At 43.6% G+C, this 23,329-nt stretch overlaps 1 protein-coding gene across 1 annotated transcript in view; it reads left to right on the forward strand.

Moving 5' to 3' along the window:
* Positions 1-23,329, forward strand: part of MPPED2 (metallophosphoesterase domain containing 2) — a 135,718-nt gene that overhangs the window by 32,266 nt on the left and 80,123 nt on the right. The window contains exon 3 of the mRNA XM_054028236.1: positions 18,183-18,364. Within this exon, the coding sequence (XP_053884211.1) occupies positions 18,183-18,364 (182 nt within the window). The remainder of the gene's footprint in view (positions 1-18,182; positions 18,365-23,329) is intronic.

The following is a 23,329-nucleotide window of genomic DNA, read 5'->3' on the forward strand; positions in this document are numbered from 1 at the left end:
CTCTTCCTGTTTAAAAAAATATTTTTTTTTCTATTATCCTTCCCTCCCCCCCAGTACTGGGGATTGACCCCCAGTAAGGGGTATGCCCGGTTCTCTTGGTTTTAAGAGATGCCTCTCTTGCAAGGAGTCCATTCTGGTAACGGACAGACATTCCCGCTGTGTCCTTTGCCTCAGAGACCACTGCATTCCACAGAAGTGTACTATCTGTCAGAAGCTAAAGACAGACCCACCCCCATCCACCCAAAAAAACAAACAAACCGGGAACTGAAACTACAGCAGCTCCTCATATAGGGAGCTCTTCAGCCTGCGTCTGACCTGCACCCAGAGGTCTCCCAGGTGACCTGAGTCTTCTCTACAGCCTTCCTCCTCCAAGGCCAGTGAATCCAGAAAGAAATCCTCGGACACCCCACGTAAGACCTCCAAAAAGAAAGCTTTGAGCTCTCTGACTAAGAGGGTGGCAGATACATTAAAGATACTTCTTGAGGAGATAAGACACTCACCTTAAGCTAATGGATATCCTCCTCCAGGATAGCGCTCCCCATCAATGAGGTGCTTTTGGACTCAGCTAAGTTTATATGGCAAATGCCAGCATTGGCCATACTGATATGCAAATGGGCCGATAAAAAAATATTACGTACCTCCCAGGGAAACTGAATTTCTTTTTTCCCACCATCCGCCTATTTCCATCGTGATAGGTACAGTGAACTCCCGTAGCCAGCAACATCATTCCAAGCCTACCCCTTATGATAGGGACTGGAAGCACCTTGACCTATTTGGACGAAAGGCCTGTGCTTCTGCTACTCTGCAGTTTATAATTGCAAACTACCAGGCCTTAACTGTAAAATGTAATTATATAAACTACACCTCTACCCCGATATAATGCGACCCAATATAATACAAATTTGGATATAACATGGTAAAGTGCTCTAGGGGGGGAGGGAGCTGCGCACTCCGGCGGATCAAAGCAAGTTCGATATAACGTGGTTTCACCTATAACGCAGTAAGATTTTTTGGCTCCCAAGGACAGCGTTATATCTATATATAGAGAGAGGTGTATACCAAATTTAACACTTTATTGACCATCTTTTAGAATCACAACCAGAACAATTTTGAGCCATTATCAACGAAGGGCAGTTAGTGGCCAAAATAGCACTCCAGAAGGCACGTGATGCATCTGAAAGAGTGGCCTTCCATCTTAAGAGCAGTCATGATGCGGCAAGAGTTGTGGTTGTATCTTTCAGGCTTCCCAAAGGAGGTGCAAGCAACTGTCAATGACCTCTCCTTCGAAGGCTCTTAAGTTGTTTGCTGAGAAGACAGATGCGTCACTTCACTCACTCAAGGACTCCAGAGCCACACTTCGGTCACTATGCCCAGACAAGAGAGAAAATGTAGTTCTCTGCCTTCTCACAGACCGCATAAACCGCAGTTTCCACCACAATGCTACTCTGAGCCACAGAGAAAGAAATTCAAATTCCAGAGGTTCAAACCATCAAGCCCATAATCTTTAAGATCGCAATCTGAGAGATCAAGGTCCTGAGGGACCACTCCCTTAGACTTAGCTGCAATTTCCCAATCCATTGCATCCCTTTGGATGCCAACTTTCCCAATTCTGCCACAATTGGGAACACATAACATCCGACAAATGGGTTTTGGAGGTTATCACCAATGAGTATTTTATCCATTTCACTTCCCTTCCTCCCCACCCCCTTCTCCATCACTGTTCAAGGACCCTTGTCATGAGAGATTGTTGCGACAGGAGATAGATTACCTCTTCCATCCCTCTGCATCTCCGTGGCAAAGGTTTTTTATTCTCAATATTTCCTGATCCCCAAGAAAAAGAGAGGTTGGAGACCCATACTGGACCTCAGGGCACTGAACAAATATGTCAAGGCCCAAAAATTCATGATGGTCACACTAGCAGCGATTATTTCATCTCAGGAACAGGGAGATTGGTTCTCGGCCCTCAACCTCCAAGATGCATATTTCCACACATCGATCCTACCGTCTCACAGACAAAGTCCCCATATTTCCTCTAGATCAGGACATTACAAGTACAGAGTATTCCCCTTTGGCCTCTTGTCGGCTCCCAGAGTATTCTCCAAGGTCCTTTCCATAGTAGTGGCTCACCTATGTACCCAGGGGATCATGATCTGCCCATACTTAGACAACTGTCTCCTGAAGGCCTGCTCCTTTGAAGAAGCCCTACCATTCACCCACAGAACTATGCATGTATTCATGAACCTAGACCTGCACCTCAACATCCAAAAATTGAGTTTAAGTCCAGTACAATGTTTGGAGTTTATAGGAGCCAACCTTGACTCACTGCAAGCGAGGGTGCTCCTTCCATAACATAGATTTCACAGCCTACCCACACTTAGAGATAGTTCAAACCAGCCCTCAAACTTTGGCCAGACATTGCCATCAGCTTCTGGGGCACATAATGGCCGGTATGTTCATCATATCTCATGCCAGGCTACCCATGAGGTGTTTGCAGATGTGGTTCATCTTGGTTTACAGGCTAAAGAAAGACAGGTTAGATGAACCTCTCTTGATGCCTTCCAGGGTCAGACACTCCCTGAATTGGTGGAAATACCCTGTAAAATGTGTGTAAGGGGGTCCCGTTCACTCAGCCTTCCCCCCCCCCCCCCAACTTTGCTTCTCAGAAAGGATGCATCCCTCTTGGATTGAGGTACACACCTCAATAATCTCATGACTCAGGGGAAATGGTCACGATATAGTACCTCCATCTGGAATTCACACACGCTCCATGAGGTTGGTTTCCTCCTCTGTCACCTTCCTCAAAAATGTTACCATCTCGCAAATCTGTCAAGCAGCCACCTGGGCATCTATACATATCTTTGCAGAACACTATGCGATTACTGGGACTCTGCTTCCGACGCTAGCTTCAGCTCCGCAGTATTACCATCCATAACAGACTTGACTCTGAAGCCCCAACCTCCCATTAGGGATACTGCTTTGGAGTCACCTACAGTGCAGCACCCATAGGGATACTACTTGAAGAAGAAGAGGAAATTACTCACCTTGTCCAGTAACGATGGTTCTTCAAGAAGTGTCTCTCCATGGGTGCTCCGCCCTCCTCCCTTCTACTTCTGAATTCTTGATATGGACTCTGAAGTAGAGAAGGAACTCAGGGTGGTTCGCCCACACAGCAATAAATAGCCTCGAAGCAGAGCACGAGAAGGGGAGAGTGCATATGCAGGCCGAACAGACCCAGCTACCAAAGGTCTTGGATGAGAAGCACAGGGATGCACATATACCTACAGTGGTGTATCCATAGCTCTTGAAGATCCATCATTCTTCTGTACAAGTTGAGTAACCTCCTCTTCTTGAGGGGGCACAGCAATTGTCTTGTAGTTTTTTTGTCATAATCTATTTAAGTTCCATGGAAAGAGAGATGCATCTGATCGTATCTGATAACCTCTTTTTAACTGATAGTTTCCCCTGTTTTTGACATGATCTTTTAGAAATATGGAGATGTTTTTTAAAATGTGAGGAAAATCAAGTTTTAGGATTCTGCACTGCATATCCAGAGGACATTAGAACACCCCTCAATTCCAGTCATTGAGCCATTATATTTTCTTGTACTTGGGATCTAATTCTATCCTAGGATGTGTTTCAGTGGTAATCATGTACATCTAAGACCAGGTATGAGCCTTAAGAGGGCTACTACAATAGACCTCTAAAAAGGTAAGGGGGATAAGGGCAGCATCAAAATTAGGCGTGTTAAAACTTAAAGGCCAAATTCTACAATTGCATTTATGTGGCCCTACTAAGGTCATTGTGGGGTGGCACAAACAAGAGCAGAATTCGTCTCTAACCTTTTCTTCCTACTTTAAAATATGTTATATGGAACAAATACACATTTTTACTGAAATTATGAGTCTGATTCTGATCTCACACCTGTCTAAATCTAGAATAACTGCATTGGCTATAGTGGAGTTATTCCAAATTTATGCTGGTGTAAATGGCATTAGAAACAGACCCAATAGAATTAGTACTAGAGTGAATTAGCGTAAGTAAGTTAGGCCAGTTGTGTTACTATAGAGCATGTAAAAGTTTTTATGGTGTCAGCTACATTATGATCTGAGATTTTCAAGTAAAAAATGTTTCAGATCTGACCCTGGGCACCAGCAATCTCACTAACCTTCTGCCAAATAAAATACATTTAAAGTAATGAAGCACTTTTAAAAAAACTTGCATTTTCTAAAATTTTGCCACTCGGTTTCATATTTCACATATACTTCAGATACAGTCACATGGTTTCTGACCCACTTCTATGAGTAAACAAGAAGTTTTCTGCAGGGAAAGATGTTTAATATACAGTTCTATGTAGAGCAGGGGTCGGCAATGTTCAGCACGCGGCCGGGCCAGTTTTATTTACCTGCTGACGCGGCAGGTTCGGCCGCGGTTCGCTGTCCCGGGCCAATGAGGGCGGCGAGAAGCCGCGGCCAGCACATCACTCGCCCTCGCCGCCCCCATTGGCCCAGGGTGGCGAACCGCTAATTTACCTGCTAATAATCGAAGATCAATTAATTGCCAAAATTAGGCTATCCCATCATACCATCCCCTCCATAAACTTATTAAGTTTAGTCTTGAAGCCAGATATGTCTTTTGCCCCCACTACTCCCCTTGGAAGGCTGTTCCAGAACTTCACTCCTCTAACGGTTAGAAACCTTTGTCTAATTTCAAGTCTGAACTTCCTAATGTCCAGTTTATATCCATTTGTTCTTGTGTCCACATTGGTACTAAACTTAAATAATTCCTCTCCCTCCCTGATATTTATCCTTCTTTTGGTTAGGCTAAACAAGCCAAGCTCTTTGAGTCTCCTTTCATAAGACAGGTTTTCCATTCCTCGAATCATCCTAGTAGCCCTTCTCTGTACCTGTACATGGGAGACCAGAACTTAACACAATATTCCAGATGAGGTCTCACCAGTGCCTTGTATAACGGTACTAACACCTCCTTATCTTTACTGGGAATACCTCGCCTGATGCATCCCAAGACCGCATTAGCTTTTTTAATGGCCATATCACACTGGTGGCTCATCATCATCCTGTGATCAACCAATACTTCGAGGTCCTTCTCTTCCTCTGTTACTTCCAACTGATGTGTCCCCAATTTATAACCAAAATTCTTGTTGTTAATCCCTAAATGCATGACCTTGCACTTTTCACTATTAAATTTCATCCTATTACTATTATTCCAGTTTACAAGGTCATCTAGATCTTCCTATATGATATCCCGGTCCTTCTCTGTATTAGCAATACCTCCCAGCTTTGTGTCATCCACAAACTTTTACATGGGGTGAGAACAATAGTATACGTGCTTGGGGCTTATTTTTGAACCATTTGAACAATGTCTTATAATAAACCAGCCCCAAAGATATTATTAAAAGCAGCATGCATCTGACAAAGTGCATATTCACCCACGAAAGCTCATGTTCCAATACGTCTGTTAGTCTATAAGGTGCCACAGGACTCGTTGCTGCTTTTACAGATCTAGACTAACACGGCTACCCCTCTGATAAAGATATTATTGTGTCAAGAGAGCTTGCATGGAGTTACTGGGGAATCTGAAAAGGGAAACTGAGACTGCCATACCTGTCATGCTGTCGCCTTCCGTGGGGAAGGGGTGTATGCGCTCCAGGTAGGGACTGTGGTGTGACATGCTGGTATAGCCCCAAATGAAATAAGCTATACTGGTAAAAACATATTTTTTTGCCAATATACCTACGTCTACATTAGGGCTTTTGCAGGTATAAAAATGTAAAAAAATCACACCCCTAATCGACATAACTATACTGGCAAATGTTCCTAGTGTAGAACAGGCCTTAGAGCAGTGGTTCCCACTCTTTTTGCTGGCATGACCCCATTTTAATGAATTATTTCCTCCCAGGACTCCGGACAGCATGGAGAATGCTGAGCAAAGTGGTGTCCTCTGCACAGCGTGACCTCACATACACAGTATGTGTGAGGTCATGCTGCATGAGGGATGCCATTTGCTCCACAAAATGGCATCCTCAAAACAGCGTGATCTTGTATATATGGTGCATGTGAGGTCATGCTGTGCGGAGGATGCCATTGTGTAGAACAAAATGGCATCCTCTATGCATTGTGACCTCATGTGCACTATACATGCAAGGTCGTGTTGTGTGAAGCAAAATGGCATCCTGTGTGCTCTAGAGATCGCTGTGACCCCATCTGCTAATGTCATGACCCCACTTGGGGTTGCGACCCACAGTCAGGGAACCACTGTCTCAGAGTCAAGGCTGTTGGATTCAGTTCTCAGTTCTGCCACTGGCTTCCTGTGAAATCTTAGACAAGTCAGTTAGACCCTGATTTTTAAAGGTATTTAGGCATCTATACATCTGGTTAGGAGTCTAATGGGGTTTTCAAAAGCAGATAAACTGGTTAGGTCCTAACTACTTAGGCACCTTTAAAAATCCCATTAGGCATCTATCTGCATCTTTAGGCACCTAAATACCTTTGAAAGTCTGACTATTAGCCTCTCTGTGCCTCTATTCCAGTCATAGCTTGAGGGTTAACCAATGCTTGGGTCTTAAATTGTTAATGTTTGTAAAGGATTGGAAGTTGTTACTAAAACTGTTTATAGGACAGCTTTTTTCAAAGTTTATTTTCTTTTACACAAATTGTAACCGTAGATAGCTAGTCAGTCTTTTTCATTTAACCTCACAACTATCCCAGGGAGTAAGCAGCTCCATAAACTGTATTACAGACAGAGGTGCTGAATTTCTAATGTGCCAGGGGGTGCTTGACCCCACCCAGGTCTGCCTGAGGCCCCACCCCCCTCCACCTCTTCCTGTCCCCACTCCACCCCTTCTCCCTCCCAAGCCCTCGCCCCACCTCTTCCCACCCCCACTACAATCCTCCCCCTTTTCCGCCCCTTCCCCCCAAGCGTGCCCCACACTCATTCCTCCCTCCCTCCACCAGCGCCGCTTTCATACCACAAAAAAGGCTGATCTGCAGCAGGTAGGAGGCGCTGGGAGGTACAGGGAGGCATTGATTGGTGGGGCTGCTGGCGGAAGGAGAGGAGCTGGCTTCTCAGCACCCACCATTTTTTCCCCGTGGGTGTTCTCTGGAGCACCCATGGAGTTGGTTCCTATGATTACAGGATCCGAAATTTTCCTGCAACGATAATTGTTGGAAACACTGGCATGAGTAGAAATTCGTGCACAGAGTCTTGTTACAGTTTGGTAAAAGCAGTTTTTTCAAAGGCATTGCATTGGGTCACAAATATCACCTCTCTCAAATACACTTAGGGCTCCATTTTACAGTCCCACAGAAAACTCCTATAGATTTCAATGGAAGTAACAAGTGCATAAAGATTTTGGAATGAAAACTAATGTTTTAAACATTTGGTGATAATCTGTTCTTAGACATATGTGTAAATCTAGTATCTGGTAATAAGAACAAGAAAGGTGTTATTACCCTGGTGTGCTTCTTTTGCTAGACAGGTGGAAAACAAGTGTCTTTGGGGCTTGTCTACAGTGGGAACTGGCATCATGTTATAACATCTGTTAATGAACATGATGTTGAATATTTGTTAATCTGGATCTAGCAGCCTGGCTACAAACAGCTAACATGATTTCATACACAACAGTCTTGTGTATAGTGAGTGCTACTATGTAATATGTCAGTTAACACGTTCTAACATGATGTCATTTTCCAGTGTATATTCTCACTGTCAGTATATTCTCTTGCTGGAGATGTCAAGTTATCGGTTGTGATACACTGAGAGTTAGTGCTGTACGAAGTTGCTTACTAACTAGTCTTCCTTTCAGTAATGGATACATTTAGAGAAGTTACCAGACAACCTGCCTGTCCATTTACCAAAGTGCTTGTAGTTCCCATTTCAAGGTTGGGAGCAACAATTATAAATATTGAAAAGTTAGTCCATTGTCCAATCTTTTTATTATATTAAGACAATTTAAAAAAAAAATCTGCAGAAGGTTTCTTAGGAAATTCTTATTTAACTTGGTGAAATGACATAATCACTGAGGTCAGTAGAATGAATTCGGGACCCCAAATTCTTACTCAGCAGTATTATTCAGATCATTTTGGAAGTAGGTGTCCTATATGATAAACGTAAGATTTCTGGAGCATACTAGTGGATCACAACTCCTTTTTAATAAGAACTAGCTGTTCGTGTTGCTAACCTTTTCTCCCTGTCCACAGATCTGATAACTGGGGGATTGGAATCTATGTCATTTAAGCTATTTTCCCCTCAGTATTCACAACTGCCAAAAAATGTTCATACCCTTACCCAATTTTTAGTTTTGGAGGGATGTGCCATTTACTGGTGTGTTTTCTCCGGTACACCCCTGTGAGACAGTTCATGTCAATTTACAATTACACTCATTTGAAAAATGATCGTAATATTTTGGATTCAGTTTTTAAACGCAGATGCTGAAGTGTTGCTTCCAAAATAATGTGCATGTGCACCCATTGGAGGTATTTATTCAGAATTTGACCATAATGCAGCATTGCAACCCAAAAGCATTCCAAAATTATAAATCAGGCCTCCCCACATCACAAAATTGGCATAATTATGAGATTTAAAATAAATAAAAAATGTTGGTATTTTTTATTTGCCTTTTGATTTCCGAGTCTTTAGGGTGCACTCAAGTCATATTTTCATGCATTTCTCTGCACCAGGAGAGCTAGAAACATACTCATTTTTTTTTTTACATAAAAGCTGTGAGTCTCACATAATTATGGACTCCAGCACTGGGGCTTTAAGAAAATTAACAAATATAACGATACTCATGATAAAAATCACAGGAGTTGGAAACCCTGATGATGTGTAGTCAATATTTTAAGAAGCCGCTTTCACAGAAATGTCCTCCTTTTATTTTTTCATAAACCCCATGTATGTGCACATGTGTGTGCAATCTCATGCCCACAGAGAAAGGGGCGATGTTCTGGGAAATCTGTTCTTTTGGTTATATCCATTTTAAGTACAAATATGTTTTCTTAAAGCCATAGACGAGGAGGGGAGGTATCAGCACTTAGAACCAAACTTGTTTTAAGTGCATTTGCTGGAAATATTTGTATTGCTCCTTTTGAGGGGGGAGGGAGGATTTCTGAGTGTACTGATTTTACTGCAGAGTGTTTAATTTACAAAATTTGAAATAGGGGTAACGGGGCTCTGTAAGAGGACAGTAAAGTATAAAAACAAACCCAATTCATCACCACTGGTGGTGAAAAGTATGAATGGTGAAAAGTAATTGATTAAAATGTTTACTTAATATTAATAACACAGCTGTGTTTTAATATATGATATTTAACTTATTACCCCTCTAAATGACCCACAGAAACATGTGTGAACGTTACTTTTGCGAACGAAGGTGACATTTTTGAATTTTTTAGTTGCCTTTTAACAAATGCTTAGCACATATTAACTAACACCATTGTAAATTCTAGTATAGATATTACACAAATGTTTGTACCAGGAGACAAATGTGTGTTGCTGATTGCTAGGCTCTATTTTTTGTTGCTGTAGCCTACAGTTAAGATTGACTAGTAACAAATGGTTTTGGTCTACACCAGAATTTACAATTGTATTAATTAACATATATTAATTAATGTGTTTAAAGCACGACTAAAAATTCAGATGTAGACCTACTCCAGTGGAGAAACTCATCTAGAAAAAAAAAATTGTTTGGTGACACATAACATATAATAGAGGCTTGGCCAATATCCATTTCCACAGCCAGCAGATCTGGAAAAGGGTAAAATTTCAAGATCCTTTATGGTGGCCCCAAAGTTGATCCCCTGTAGCAAAACCAACAAAGGCAGTTTAAGAGCAGTAGACTGTACACAATAATATTGCTGCTAAAATTTGTGTTAAAAAATGCCTGATAGGACAAATAAAATTTGTGTGTGTGATGTGTGTAAATGTTTTACCTACCTGCATGATTCTCTATGTGGGGTATTCCCAGTGAGAAGACTGGAAGTTCTGCCAGGCAGAAGTTGCAGCGTCCCTGGAAATCTTCCATAATTGGTGGGGAGGGGATTTGGGGATTGGCTTCTCCACACACCAAAAGGGGCGGGAAGACAGCCTTCCTGGTAGTGAAGATACATATGGTTCTGTTTTCAAAGTTAACTGATGCCGTGCTCTCTGCCCCTCATTCTGCAGAGAGCCTGCAACAGTAGCTCTGAGAAATCTGGACTGCCCCATTTCATTTCAGTGAGACGTTGGTCTGAAATCGAGAGATGACTACATGTCAACATTAACTATTTCACTACTGAGTAGAAACATCCAGCTAATGTACTTATCCCACTGTTCAATGTCTCATGCCTCCCCATGTGCCAAAGGCTCCAATCGTCTCCCATCTAGCTGCCAAAACCTCTAGCTTTCCCCCTTGATAACTTCTGCAGCGCAGTTGTGCATTGTCACTAAAGTATTTGTGGCATATCCCAAACTGAAAATTTAGAAACAATGCAAAATAAATTTAATATGAAAATCATTACACAGGGGATGTTGCAATGATTGCAGTATTTATTTTCATTTTCAGTAACACATTAATTTTTAAAATGTAAATGAAGCCACCACAGAATATCTAGTCAGCTGCATTAGTGCTGTGGAAGCTAGTCTCACCTGCTGCAACGTACGTTGTGGCAGGCTGAAGACCCTGCCTCTACACTGACACCTAGCTCTCCTGGCCCCCATGTGGCCTTTTGTCAATGTAGTTCCATAAGCTACTGTGCTTTGCTCAGGGCTACCATATTGGCTTAGGTAGCTTTATATAGATGGTGATGGACCCATCCACCCACAACTCTGCTCATTTCCACACTTCTCAAGCTAATATATTAGTGTAATGAGGAGCCTTTAGACAAGGGGTCTTCTATAGGGCAGGAGGTTAGAGCTGGAAAGCTGACGGTAAAAGCACCTTATTTTAAATTGGGCAGTTGTTTTGGGGGGCAGGGTCTATGCATAATATACATACCCCCTATTGCTTCTGATTCGTAAAATGTGTTGTCATAGAATTTATTTCGCATATGTGTTACCCCAGAGTGTGCAGAATTTACCATTACTTTTCTTAATCTTAGAAAGCATTTGATGGTCAGGTATCTAATGGGATATCATTAATTGGGCATAGAGCACTCTAGAATTCTCAGGAAAAAAATGTGAAAAGCATCTAAGTCACTTAGATTCATTTTGAAAATGCGGCGTAGGCTCGTATGTCATCTAGGTGCTTTAAAATTTTTACCCTAGTGTCACATTCTGGGATGCAGTCCAGACTGGTGAGGGGTTGTGTCACCGGCTGCCCCGCACCTTTGGGTGCCTCTCAATGCTTTGCTGTTGTACCTTCCAACCAGGGCTGCTCACAAGCAGCCTACCAGTAGGCAGGTCACACCCTGAGTCTGTGTATAGCTGCAACCCTGGTCCAGCAACTCTGACCTCAGCAGCAACACTCCAGTCATAACTCCGGCTTTTATCAGCTTTGCTTACTACTTGCAAAGTGACTCCAATACACTCCTAGTCCCAAATTTTCCCAAAACCTTTTCCTTGCCTTTCCCTGGACAGTTCAGATATTAAAGGTCCATTGCCCCAGTAAAGGGTCAATATTCAACAATTTGATACTTTTAACTGGAGTTACCAAACAGTTCATTTTAAACACAGCACTGGATTAGTTTAGATTAAAAATAAAACAAGTTTATTTAATTACAGAGAGAGAGAGATTTTAAGTGAGCACAAATATAAGGTATTATGGTTACAAGAAAAATAAAGATAAAATGCTTCCTAGTAGCTAACATTTAGCAAGCTAGACTTGGTTCAAGGTAAAATCCTTACCACATGTTCCCAGCAACAAATTCTCAGGTCAGGAGCTGCCCGCAAAGTCAAAGGGACAGTTCCTTTGTTGTTTTAGGTATAATTGATGAGAGAGAGAAAGAGAGAGATCCTGGGGTATTTTTGCCTCTCACTTTTATAGTCCACTCACCCTTTTGAAAGGCATTTTCCTGAGGGTTACCACTAGTTAAGTTCATTCCCGCTGGGAGGAAGAAGACATGGAGTCTTGTGGTGAAAGAGGTCCCATATTATTATTCTGAAATGCAGCTCGATCTTTTCCTGCCCCCTCCATTGCCAAAGAATGGCCACTTGACAGGTGATTGCCAGTCAACTTTGATAACAGCTGGCTAGTGGAGTCAGCTAGTCCTTTGTCTTTGAGAAACTGGCTGACCCACTCCACAGGTTGTACTCATAATTTCATCTTATGCTCATAACTCTTAATATGCATTTCATACATACATTACACAAGAATATTGATGATCAATGTGTTAGTTTTCAAATGATACCTCACAAGGCATATTTTGTATAAATATTACTACAGTAGAGTGTAGGGTGTGAATACGTGCTGCTTTTGGTCACACACAGTGCTTTGTATTACCTGGTTACCATATTAATCAAAACAGATGCACATGTGAAAAAAATAATATGCTTTATTTATTTTTGTTAAAAGAAAGCTATGGCTGCCCAGTAAAATCATGCAGTGTCAGGCTGTATTTCACAAAATTGGAAATGTGTTTGCCATTCCTTCTCCCCTTCCAGATGTGACAGTGGAATAATCTTCAAGGTGTTTTATTCTGCCAGCTGGGATCTTTTTATTCAAAACCTGGGGACAGGGTGCTGAGTGGTTCAAGGAATTGATAAAGGAAAACAGAGCCTTTCTCCTTTCAGTCCTTGGTTCTAATATGGCTCAGGTTGGTAGTGATTAATTAAGGAATTAAGGAATTAAATGCCCCTCTCCCATGACTTGCATCTGAAGAAGTGAGGTTCTTACCCACGAAAGCTTATGCTCCCAATACTCCTGTTAGTTTCAAAGGTGCCACAGGACCCTCTGTTGCTTTTTACAGATTCAGACTAACATGGCTACCCCTCTGATACCCTCTCCCATTGGATTTCAGTGTGAATTGGATACGACTCCCTTGGTTCCTTTAAAAATCCCAGCCTGAAATCTGTTATCCTATGGCCATTGAGGGTATGTCTACACAGGAATAAAAGATCCCTCACCCTCGCAAGTTCTTAGAGCTCAGGATCCAGCCTGAGCCCGAATATCTACACAGCAGTTTTACAGCCCTGGAGCCCAAGTCGTGTAAGCCTGACTCAGCTGACCTGGGCCAGCTACAGGCTTTTTTTGTCTCAGTGTAGACATGCCCTGAGTGGCTAGTGTGAAGTGGTTTCAGTGCAGATCCTAATGAACAAGTATGCACATCAGTGGACAGACCAAGGACTGAATGGATATGGAGTGTGATGAGTTTCTTACTCAAGGAGGTAGTTGAGAGTTTCATTGGCATTGTGATGGAGGGGGAGTTTGCATTGCTGTGGCTTGTGTTGTAGCTGTGGATAAATAGAGAACTTCAGCTGCCAGGGCTAGCAATACACTGTCTTTCCTAAGCCTCTGTTGGTGGAAGAGGATGTTGAAATATTCAGCTTGTCAGGTGATCTGATGGGCTGGGTATAAGAACCTGCAGTGGTTTAGTTTCAGATATTTAGTAAACTAGCATTGCTTAATAACCGAGGAAATTAAGCGCCAATCCAGAGGAAAAGCTATGCAGCAACATCATAGTACTCACAAAGAGAAGAAAGGCTCATAATGAATTTGGATTTTGTTATGCTCTTTAGGTTAGTTATTGCATGCATAGAAAATAACCATAAGCCAGTCTCCGATAATATGCTTTGATGGGATTGCCTGTAGCAGAGCAGATCTTGAAACAACCAGCATGTTTGGGAATGAGCTGGAGGGAGCAGGGAAAAATGTTTACAAGCAAAAGTGGATGCCACAAGATCCGATGATGCTATTCATCTCTAATGCAGACATACCCGAACAAAGTATGCTACAGCAATGAAAGCAGAAGTTCATTTCTTGTATTGTCTGGGGGAAACATTCCTAGAAGAAGAGATGTTGATAAGACTGTAGCTGCAGAGACCCATGTATTTACTAGGTAATATATATCTCAAAGTTTTCAATTTAGCCTCAGTAATGGGAAGGAAGATGCCAAATAAGAAAGCACTATTGCTTATAATCACAGTTCTGCCCACGTTGCCAGTGTGATCTCAGTGGATTAGTGAATTTTCTCTGTGGTAAAAGCGTTATTAATTTCTAACCCTTGTGGCGAAAAACCCATTCATTGTTTGTTGGAGTTAGGATTTCTTTTTGGGTTTCCAATTAAACCCACGGTGATAACCAGTTATATGGGCCTGTAAGGGTCCGGACTCACCCTTGCGGCGCCCCCTACTGGTTACTCCGGGGAATCAGCTCGTCCAGCATCTGGAGCGCCCTCTGCAGGCCGGTGATCCGCCTTGTCCCTACTTCTGGCCCCTGTGTCCCTCCCAGGACCCCTGGTGCCCCTTGCTCTGGGTCGCTGCCCCCTGGCAGTACCCCACAGATCTGGGTCTCCCCCCCCAGGGTACCCCCACCCACTAGCCCCACCTTGCCTCAGCCCTAGGCCACTGCCAGTCACCAACTAGCCCCCACTCCTTGGGGCAGACTGCAGTATAGGCCACTCGTCACTGGCAAGGCGGGTTTGAACCTGCTGCCTTGGCCTAGCCCTGGGCTACCCTCTGCGACCCCCAGTACCACTTGGCCTTCCGCTAGGCCGCAGCCTGGGGCTATCCAGGCTGGAGCTCCCCAGCTCCTCAGCCTGTCCCCAGCCCTTCTCCACTACAGGTACCCTATGTCTAGCTTCCTGCAGCCAGGCTAGGGTTACCATATGTCCAGTTTTTCCCGGACATGTCCGGCTTTTTGGCAATCAAACCCCCGTCCGGGGGGAATTGCCAAAAAGCCGAACATGTCCAGGAAAAATACCGGCCGGGCACTTCCTCTCCCGCGGCTGCTCTGCGCCTCCCCGGACTCAGACTTCGGCTCTGTTTAAGAGCCAAGCTGCCCGAGCCAGCGCTACCGGCTTCGGGCAGCCCCCGTGCCTCCGGACCCTGCACCGCCGGAGCAGAGCAGCTGGAGCCGGGGAGGAGAAGTGCCCGGCCGGCGGCTGGGGCCCAGAGTCAAGGAGGCTGCCCGAAGCTGGTAGCACTGGCTCGGGCAGCTTGGCTCTTAACCAGAGCCGAAGTCTGAGTCCGGGGAGGAGCAGAGCAGCTGGAGCCGGGGAGAAGTGCCTGGCCGGGGGCGCAGGGTCCGGAGGCATAGGGGCTGCCCGAAGCCCGAGTGCTACTGGCTTCATGGTTTGCCGGGCAGCGTCCAGACCCTGCGCCCCCGGCTGGGCGCTTCCCCTCCCGGGCTCCAGCTGCCCCCGGGGGCGCAGGGTCTGGAGGTTGCCTGGCAAACCGTAAAGCCAGTAGCGCTCGGGCAGCCCTTTTCGCGTGGCTGGGAGGGAGGAGGGGGAGTTAGGGTGGGGACTTTGGGGAAGGGGTGGGAAAAGGGCGGAGTTGGGGCAGGGCAGGGGTGGTGAAGGGGCGGAGCCGGGGTGGGAAAGGGGCGGGGCTAGGGCCAGTGGAGTGTCCTCTTTTTTTATTTTTTAAATATGGTAACCCTAAGCCAGGCCCTTCTCTCTCTGCACTCAGAAAGAGACTCTGGCCTGAGCCCCTGGCTCCCAGCCTTTATAGGGCCTGCTGAGGCTGTTTGGGGCATGGCCCCAGCTGCAGCCACTTCCCCTAATCAGCTCAGCCTTCACACTGCCTTCTCCCTGGGCTATCTCAGACCCTTCCAGGCAGGAGCAGGTGTCCACCCTGCTACAGGGCCATATAATCATACAATCTGCTCATTATTTTATTTTTTGGGAAAACAAATATTTGCAGTACTAAAAAAAAATACAGGAACAAGTCCAAGTTACATACCAAACAGCTCCTTCCCACCTCATTCAACTTGCAAAATAAAGACCAGGCAAATAAATTCAACTAAATACAATTGAACCTCACTGATTTGCACCAGTACCTGGGGGGTACTTTATGAATGACTGAATTTTACAAATTAGCAAATCAGTGAACAAATGCAACAAAAACTCGATTCATTTATATGACAAGTGAACTGTGGTTTAGGCCTAGTTATTTATGATTGTGCTTCATAGGATACTAGTGTGTAGCAATGTGATCTATCCATTCCTAGCACACCCATCTTTGTAGCTCTTGGGCACTATTCAGGAAATGTTTTGTAGTATATGAGATAAAGTAAATAAATTCTTGGTAGTAAAAAAAAATACTAGCTAGGGTATTCTTCCATTAAGGCCCTGTCTATACAGCAGTTCGTCTTTTGCACTAATGTATTTATGCTAGTGCAAGCCCCAAGTGTAGATAGGCTGCACCAGTGTAAAATGAGGTTTGCGGTACTGAAGTTTATCCCAATAGGTTGTCAAGGTAAGTTGCACTAGTACGTGCCCCGTTTTGCACTGGGATGGTTTGTTCCCTTTAAGAAAGGAAGGATATGGTCTGTCCAGTGGTTGGGGTAGTACTCCAGGACTTGAAGGACACATATTCAATACTTTAATCTGTCACAGACTTCCTGTGTGACTGCGGGCAAGTCACTTAATCGCTGTGCCTGTAAAGTAGGGTAATAGCACTTCCCTAACTCACAGGGCTGTTGTGAGTCTAAATTCACTCAGTGATGGGGACTATTTAAGTATCAAAGATAGGGGTTTACATCAGCATAGTTATACTGCTGCAACTTTCCCTAGATTACACTGATCTTAGACTTCACTGAGGATGGGGAGGGACAGCTAATGAACACACAAACCCACACTTTACATACACACGTCACCTGAGTCTGGATTAGGAAGCAATAGTGAGAATAAAGATCTAAAAATCTTCAGAGTTCTGTACAAGATCCTTTGGCTCCATATAGTATGTGACTCAGTAGAATGTTCCGTTACATACTTTCTGGATATGATCTTGTGGGATATTGTTCTATGTATCTTGTTTTATATTACATAGTTCTGTTATTTATCAGCTCTTCTTGTGACATTTTCACTGTGTGGTTCAAATTCTCAGCCAGCATAAACTGGCACCACCCCATAGACTTCAACGATGTTCTGCCAGTTTACACCAACAAAGAATTTGGAACTATGCATGGAGGTCGCCACACAGCTCAGGACATAAATAGATATATATGCCTATTTAAAAAAAAATAAACAGGAACGCTACTAGGCTTTATGTTTTCTTATTAATTGTCTTATTTCTCTTACAGATAACACATCACATTACTAAAACGGAAGGCATTTTTTAAAAACAAATCAATTTTATTCTTATGCTGGCTGTTCACCTTTTTTCCTTTCATTCAGTTCCATCCTGCAAGGTATTGAGCACCAGCAAAGCACTTAAGCGTGTGCTTATCTGTATGCATGTGGCTGGTCCTACTGAAGTCAGGGGAGCTATTCATGTGTTTAACATTAAGCATGTAGCTTAGTGCTTAGCTTGACTGAAATCCTGTTGCTCAGTCTCTTGCAGGATCGAGCCTATTAGGAAACTATTCTGGCCCAGCTGGCAGTGAGGTTATTTAATGGCCCATGCACTTGGTCATTTAATAAGATATGTGGTAGCATCTATTGCAGGGGTAGGCAACCTATGGCACGTATGCCAAAGGTGGCACGAGAGCTGATTTTCAGTGGCACTCATACTGCTCGGGTCCTGGCCACCGGTCCAGGGGGCTCTGCATTTTAATTTAATTTTAAATGAAGCTTCTTAAACATTTTAAAAACCTTATTTACTTTACATACAACAATAGTTTAGTTATATATTATAGACTTATAGAAAGAGACCTTCTAAAAACGTTCAAATGTATTACTGGCATGTGAAACCTTAAATCAGAATGAATAAATGAAGACTCGGACACCACTTCTGACAGGTTGCCGACCCCTGCTATTGGTTGAGTGAAAAAGGTGTGACTGGATTATACATCTCCCGAATCCATGTTCTCTGATTTCTTCATTGCTGTTAATATCAGGACTTGGTGCTGGGCAGGCCATATCATGTATAATTTTTGACGGTCTTGTTTTCCTGTCAGGAAAGTGTTTACCTTTTGGGTTGTTCATGCTGCTGCATTATGGAGTCCTAGACAACAGGACATTTCTGATCTTCCACAGTTTTCTCCCTAAGCACTTTGTGTCTATAGATTTATGTTCATATTTAAAGTAATGCATGTGAGGGTTGTAACCCATGTAACTGTTATGGGCTCTGTTATGTGTCTGCTTTAGGGTCGACCCTATCCCATATGACACTCCAAAACCAACGGGCCACACGCGATTTGTCTGCGTCTCAGACACACACTCCAGAACAGATGGCATCCAGATGCCTTATGGGGACATCCTTCTCCACACAGGCGATTTCACCGAGCTGGGACTGCCCTCCGAGGTTAAGAAGTTTAATGACTGGTTAGGTAAGGAATTATTGCATTTTGGTGACCCCAATTAACCTTTTCTGTCCAAGTGTCACTCACTGCTTTCTAATTGAATTAAAGCACTTGGAGACCCCACCTCCACAACCCCTGCTTCAGTTGTTCCTATGTGATGTGCTCTGTCTAATATGATCGTGTTAATTAAAGATTAATTGAGATATTTTGCTTTATCACTGCATTATCTTGGGAGTGGGACCTCTGTCATTCCAAGGCAAGGGTAGAGGAGCTATGCAGCAGTGTACACTGTAAGGGTGGGACTGGATGTGTGCACACAGTACGTCCCACTGGCAGCTGGCATTTCTGTAACTCTGGGTCTGCAGCCAAAAAAACCCTTTTGCCACCACTGGTAGGGGCAGTTTCAAAGGGTTGTACTACACAGTATGTGGTTGTGATTACTGAATTGAGTGCACCTTTCAGATAAAGGAAGGCTGCCATTTTAACTCTGACTGCCGACTCCTGCTATGCTCTGGAATTTCCCAGATGGAAGCACCTATTGCACTGGTGAATTTGCCAGGTGTGTCCTAGTGATCAGTTGATACTGGTGGGTCATTAAGAGAATGACAGCAGCTCCCTAAGAATGGGGCAGGTTGCAGCGAGTAGGTTATACTCAGGAGAATGGATTTTCCCATGTGCCAGGCATCATTGTTACATACGACATCATGCGGCCAGTTATGTGTTGCCATGTCACTGTTTGCACTAGGGGTATTAAAGACGCTAGGATGGCCCAACAGAGCAAGCAGGTCTTCCAAAATCTCTTCCTTTCCAAAATAAATCTGCAGCATTATATAAAAGCTTTTAAAACCATGGCTGAGTCATTGCACTGTGCCCCAGTCATTGCACTCTCTTTCAGCTGCTGCTGTGTGATGACCGCGTCTCTAAAGGCCGTTAATAGCATCATTAAATCCCATTGGATTCTCTTGGCTCTTAGGGAGATGAGAGAGGACTTTTATTTTGGTTCATAAAAAGAAACAAAAGAGCTTTCCTTCCACATCCTTTGCCTTTCTCACCCTCCTCCTTGCTTTTCCTCTCCCTGTCTTGTGCATTTATACTTTCTTACTCCCTTTCCCCCACTTGCTTTCAATGTCTCATAGTTCCTTGTCTCATTTTAAGAATATTTGCCCCTCCTCTGGCTGTTGTATACTGGTTACAATGGCTTCTAGTATTCCTCACAGCCACCCTGCTGTAATTATGCCTCACTACCCTTATGATTAGAAAGTCCTAGTGTATTCAAATGGTTCAAAACACATCCCTTTCTGCAACAGTGTTAGTACAGGGTCAGATTGTGACAGGAGCTTATGTGGGAGTATAGGAGGAGGAGCATACAAGGAGCCATCACTTTTTGTGCAGCCTCCACAAAGGCCTGTCAAAACTGGAGTCCATATGCACAGACGTATGCAGGGGATACATGGTTTCAAAAGAGATTGAATATGCTCCCCCCCCCCCAAAACGAGCCAGTCCCACTAGGGAAGTAGGAAGCACTATTGTTAAAGACGGTTCAGTCTTCAGACCCCTTGTGTGGCAGGCTGCTCTTGGAAGGATTTGCTGTCCTGAGCCCATAGACCCAAGTATCCACCATGGATGGAGCTCAGTGCAGTGTCTAAATATTGAGTCATTACTCCAAAATACCATAGTGGTATCTTGATAAGATTAGTGCTGAGATACAGCACTTTATTTGAAGATGCCAATCTGCGCTGCCGGAAGCCAGCACAAGTAAATTTTTTCATTGTTCCATATTGATACCCCTTTTTTTGACAATCAATTATTATAATTCGATTTCATCACATAAGCCCCTCGTGTACATGCTTAGTATATGTGTGCAGGAGTTACATGTGTATAGCTTAGTACCTTTATTCATATTGCTCTGTGGTTAACATTAATTACATATGTTATCATTCACTGAATAGATACGTTCCAGCCTCCAATATATATTTAAGGGATTTTTTAGTGTGTGTGTATATATATATGTGTGTGTGTGTGTGTTTGTATATGTGTGTATATGTGTATACACACACAGACACACACACACACACACACACACACACACACAGAGGGCTGGTAGAGGTTGGTGTGGCGTATATGTCTAATAGGGCAGATTCTGTAGTCTTGAGCAGTGAGAGCATATGAGAAATCTTAGGCATATGATTTGCCCTTGCACATCTATATTTCCCTCGCATGTTTAAAGGAGATCTCTAGTGTATTTCTTTCTGGTTTTGGTAGTCCATAGAGTCCACCTGTAACTTCATACACAAAACAATACCTGCCACTCTGCTTGCATATTAGAATGAGGCTGCAAATGATTTTTTCCCCACCATATAATGGTTGCAGTTATTCTTAGCTTTCTTTTAGGTGATCTGTTGTCTTGCTTTCTGTCATACCTCACAGTGATGAAATTTCCCTACTCTCCTTGGGACGTGCCTGTACACTCCCCTTTATTTACGCAGTGCATAGAGGAACTGAATGGCCCTATGGAAGAAGGTGGGGGAAGAGTGACTGGGCAACACATCTCTCCTGCCTAGTGTGTAGCCACCTCTCCCCTCTGTGGCTACTGTGAAAAATATCATCACCATGAAACCATGGAGAAAGGCCATGCCCTGAGCACTGCCCCGCCTGCTGCTCTCCATCTCTATAGCGAGCATCCGCAAAGGTGCTTGTATAGGGTGAGGTGGTGGTGGTGGGTATTCCATATAGGTGGCACTCCTCCATTACATGCCCTGCCAGTGTGGATCTGTTGCTTCTCCTCTCCTGGAATTAGAGCAGTGTGACTTTAAGCAAGTCACTTGGGGCCAGAATTTTAAAGGCATTTAAGCACTTAACTACTAATGGCTTCAACGGGAGTTAGGCATCTAACTCCCTTAGTCAGTCTGAGCCTCAGTTCGCCATCTGTAAAATGGGGATAATATCACTGCCCTATCTCATAAAAGTGTTGTAAGGAGAAATATAATAAAAATAGTGAGATGCTCAGATAGTGTAGTAATGGGGGCATAGAAATATCTACATATGTTAGAGGTGAGCAAATCATCTTCTGTTTCCTATTCTTAAGATTTATTCTCACTTCTGCACAATGGTATTCCTTTTGTCTCTCATTCTGTCTTAGCTGTTCATCCCATCTTGTCTGTTAGGCCCTGTTCCCAAAACCTTTCTGCACACAGAATTCCCATCAAAGCCTATGGGTGTATCGCAGAAAAGGGTTTTGTACAGCAGGATTGCTAACGCAGGTTAGTGATTCTGCTGTAAAATCCTGGTGTGAAACCAGCCACCTGTAGTTTTCACTGCAAGGTAGCTAGGTCAGGTCAACAGTATACTCCCACCTGTGGTTGACCTGGTCTAATTTATCTTGTGGTAAAACTACAGGGCCTTGCTCCACTAGGATTTTAGAGGGATTGCTAATGTACATTGGTTGTCCCATTATAAAAACACACCCTTTTGGCAGAAAAACCTAGGCCTAAGTCAAGAGATTAATATTCTACCCCATTTTTACTTGATTAAGAGTTTTGTATGCAGGACTGAGTCCTTCGTTTTGCCTTATGACTCTCTTAATTTTTGTGCACCTGAAATGCCTGCTGGACTCAGTGGTTGTTTTGGCTGTATAAGGTATTTAGGTTTGGGTCCTACCTATCTGCGTCATTAATATATGCAGTGGTGTTTGTGATGGGTTGGATCACAGAAACCCCCTTGGGAGCTGCCACCTGATGTGCAAAGACTACCTCTGCTCCTGTTTTCCCTGCCAGCTCAGGACTCCAGCACCCTGTCTTGCTGAGCCAGACACTCCTGTCTGCTCCAACACAGATCCAGGGTCTGAATCACTTGCCCCAAAGCTGCAAGTTTACCTGAAAACAGCTCACAGAAGTGTGCTTGTCTTTAGCACTCAGATGCCCAACTCCCAATGGGGTCTAAACCCAGATAAATCTGTTTTACCCTACATAAAGCTTATGCAGGGCAAACTCATAAATTGTTCGCCCTCTATAACACTGATAGAGAGAGATGCACAGTTGTTTGCTCCCCCAGGTATTAATACATACTCTGAGTAAATTATTAAATAAAAAGTGATTTTATTAAATACAGACAGTAGGATTTAAGTGATTCCAAGTAGTAACAGACAGAACAAAGTAAGTCACCAAGCAAAATAAAATAAAATAAAATGCGCAAATCTATGTCTAATCAAACTAAATACAGATAAGTTCCTCACCAGTTCCAGAATGCTCCCTTTTACAGGCTAATCTCCTTTTAGCCTGGGTACAGCAATCACTCACACCTCCTGTAGTTACTGTCATTTGTTCCAGTTCCCTTCAAGTATCCTGGGGGAGGGGGGGTGGAGAGGCTCCTTCCTTAGCCAGCTGAAGACAAAATGGAGGGGTCTCCCATGGGTTTAAATAGACTCTCTCTTGTGGGTGGTGACCCCCCTCCTCCCTCCTATGCAAAGTCTAGCTCCAAGATGGAGTTTTGGAGTCACCTGGGCAAGTCACATGTCCCTGCATGACTCAGTCTTTACAGGCCGAAGCCATTGTTCACATGGTATCTTACATGTCTCCAGGAAGACTTCTTATGTGGATTGGAGCATTCCAAGATGCATTGTTCCCCAAGTTTCAGAGTAACAGCCGTGTTAGTCTGTATCCGCAAAAAGAAGAACAGGAGTACTTGTGGCACCTTAGAGACTAACAAATTTATTAGAGCATAAGCTTTCGTGGACTACAGCCCACTTCTTCGGATGCATATAGCTATATGCATCCGAAGAAGTGGGCTGTAGTCCACGAAAGCTTATGCTCTAATAAATTTGTTAGTCTCTAAGGTGCCACAAGTACTCCTGTTCTTCTTGTTCCCCAAGTGTTTCCTGATCAGGTACTTAACCTGGTGAATTCCTTCCTAAAGAAGCTGACCAAATGCCTCACAAAGCTTACTTAGAAACCAAGTAAGCATACAGCCCATATTCTTAACCTCAAGTAGAAAATG

This window comes from Malaclemys terrapin, chromosome 4, assembly GCF_027887155.1.
Source record: "Malaclemys terrapin pileata isolate rMalTer1 chromosome 4, rMalTer1.hap1, whole genome shotgun sequence".
Classification (NCBI taxonomy): Eukaryota; Metazoa; Chordata; order Testudines; family Emydidae; genus Malaclemys; species Malaclemys terrapin.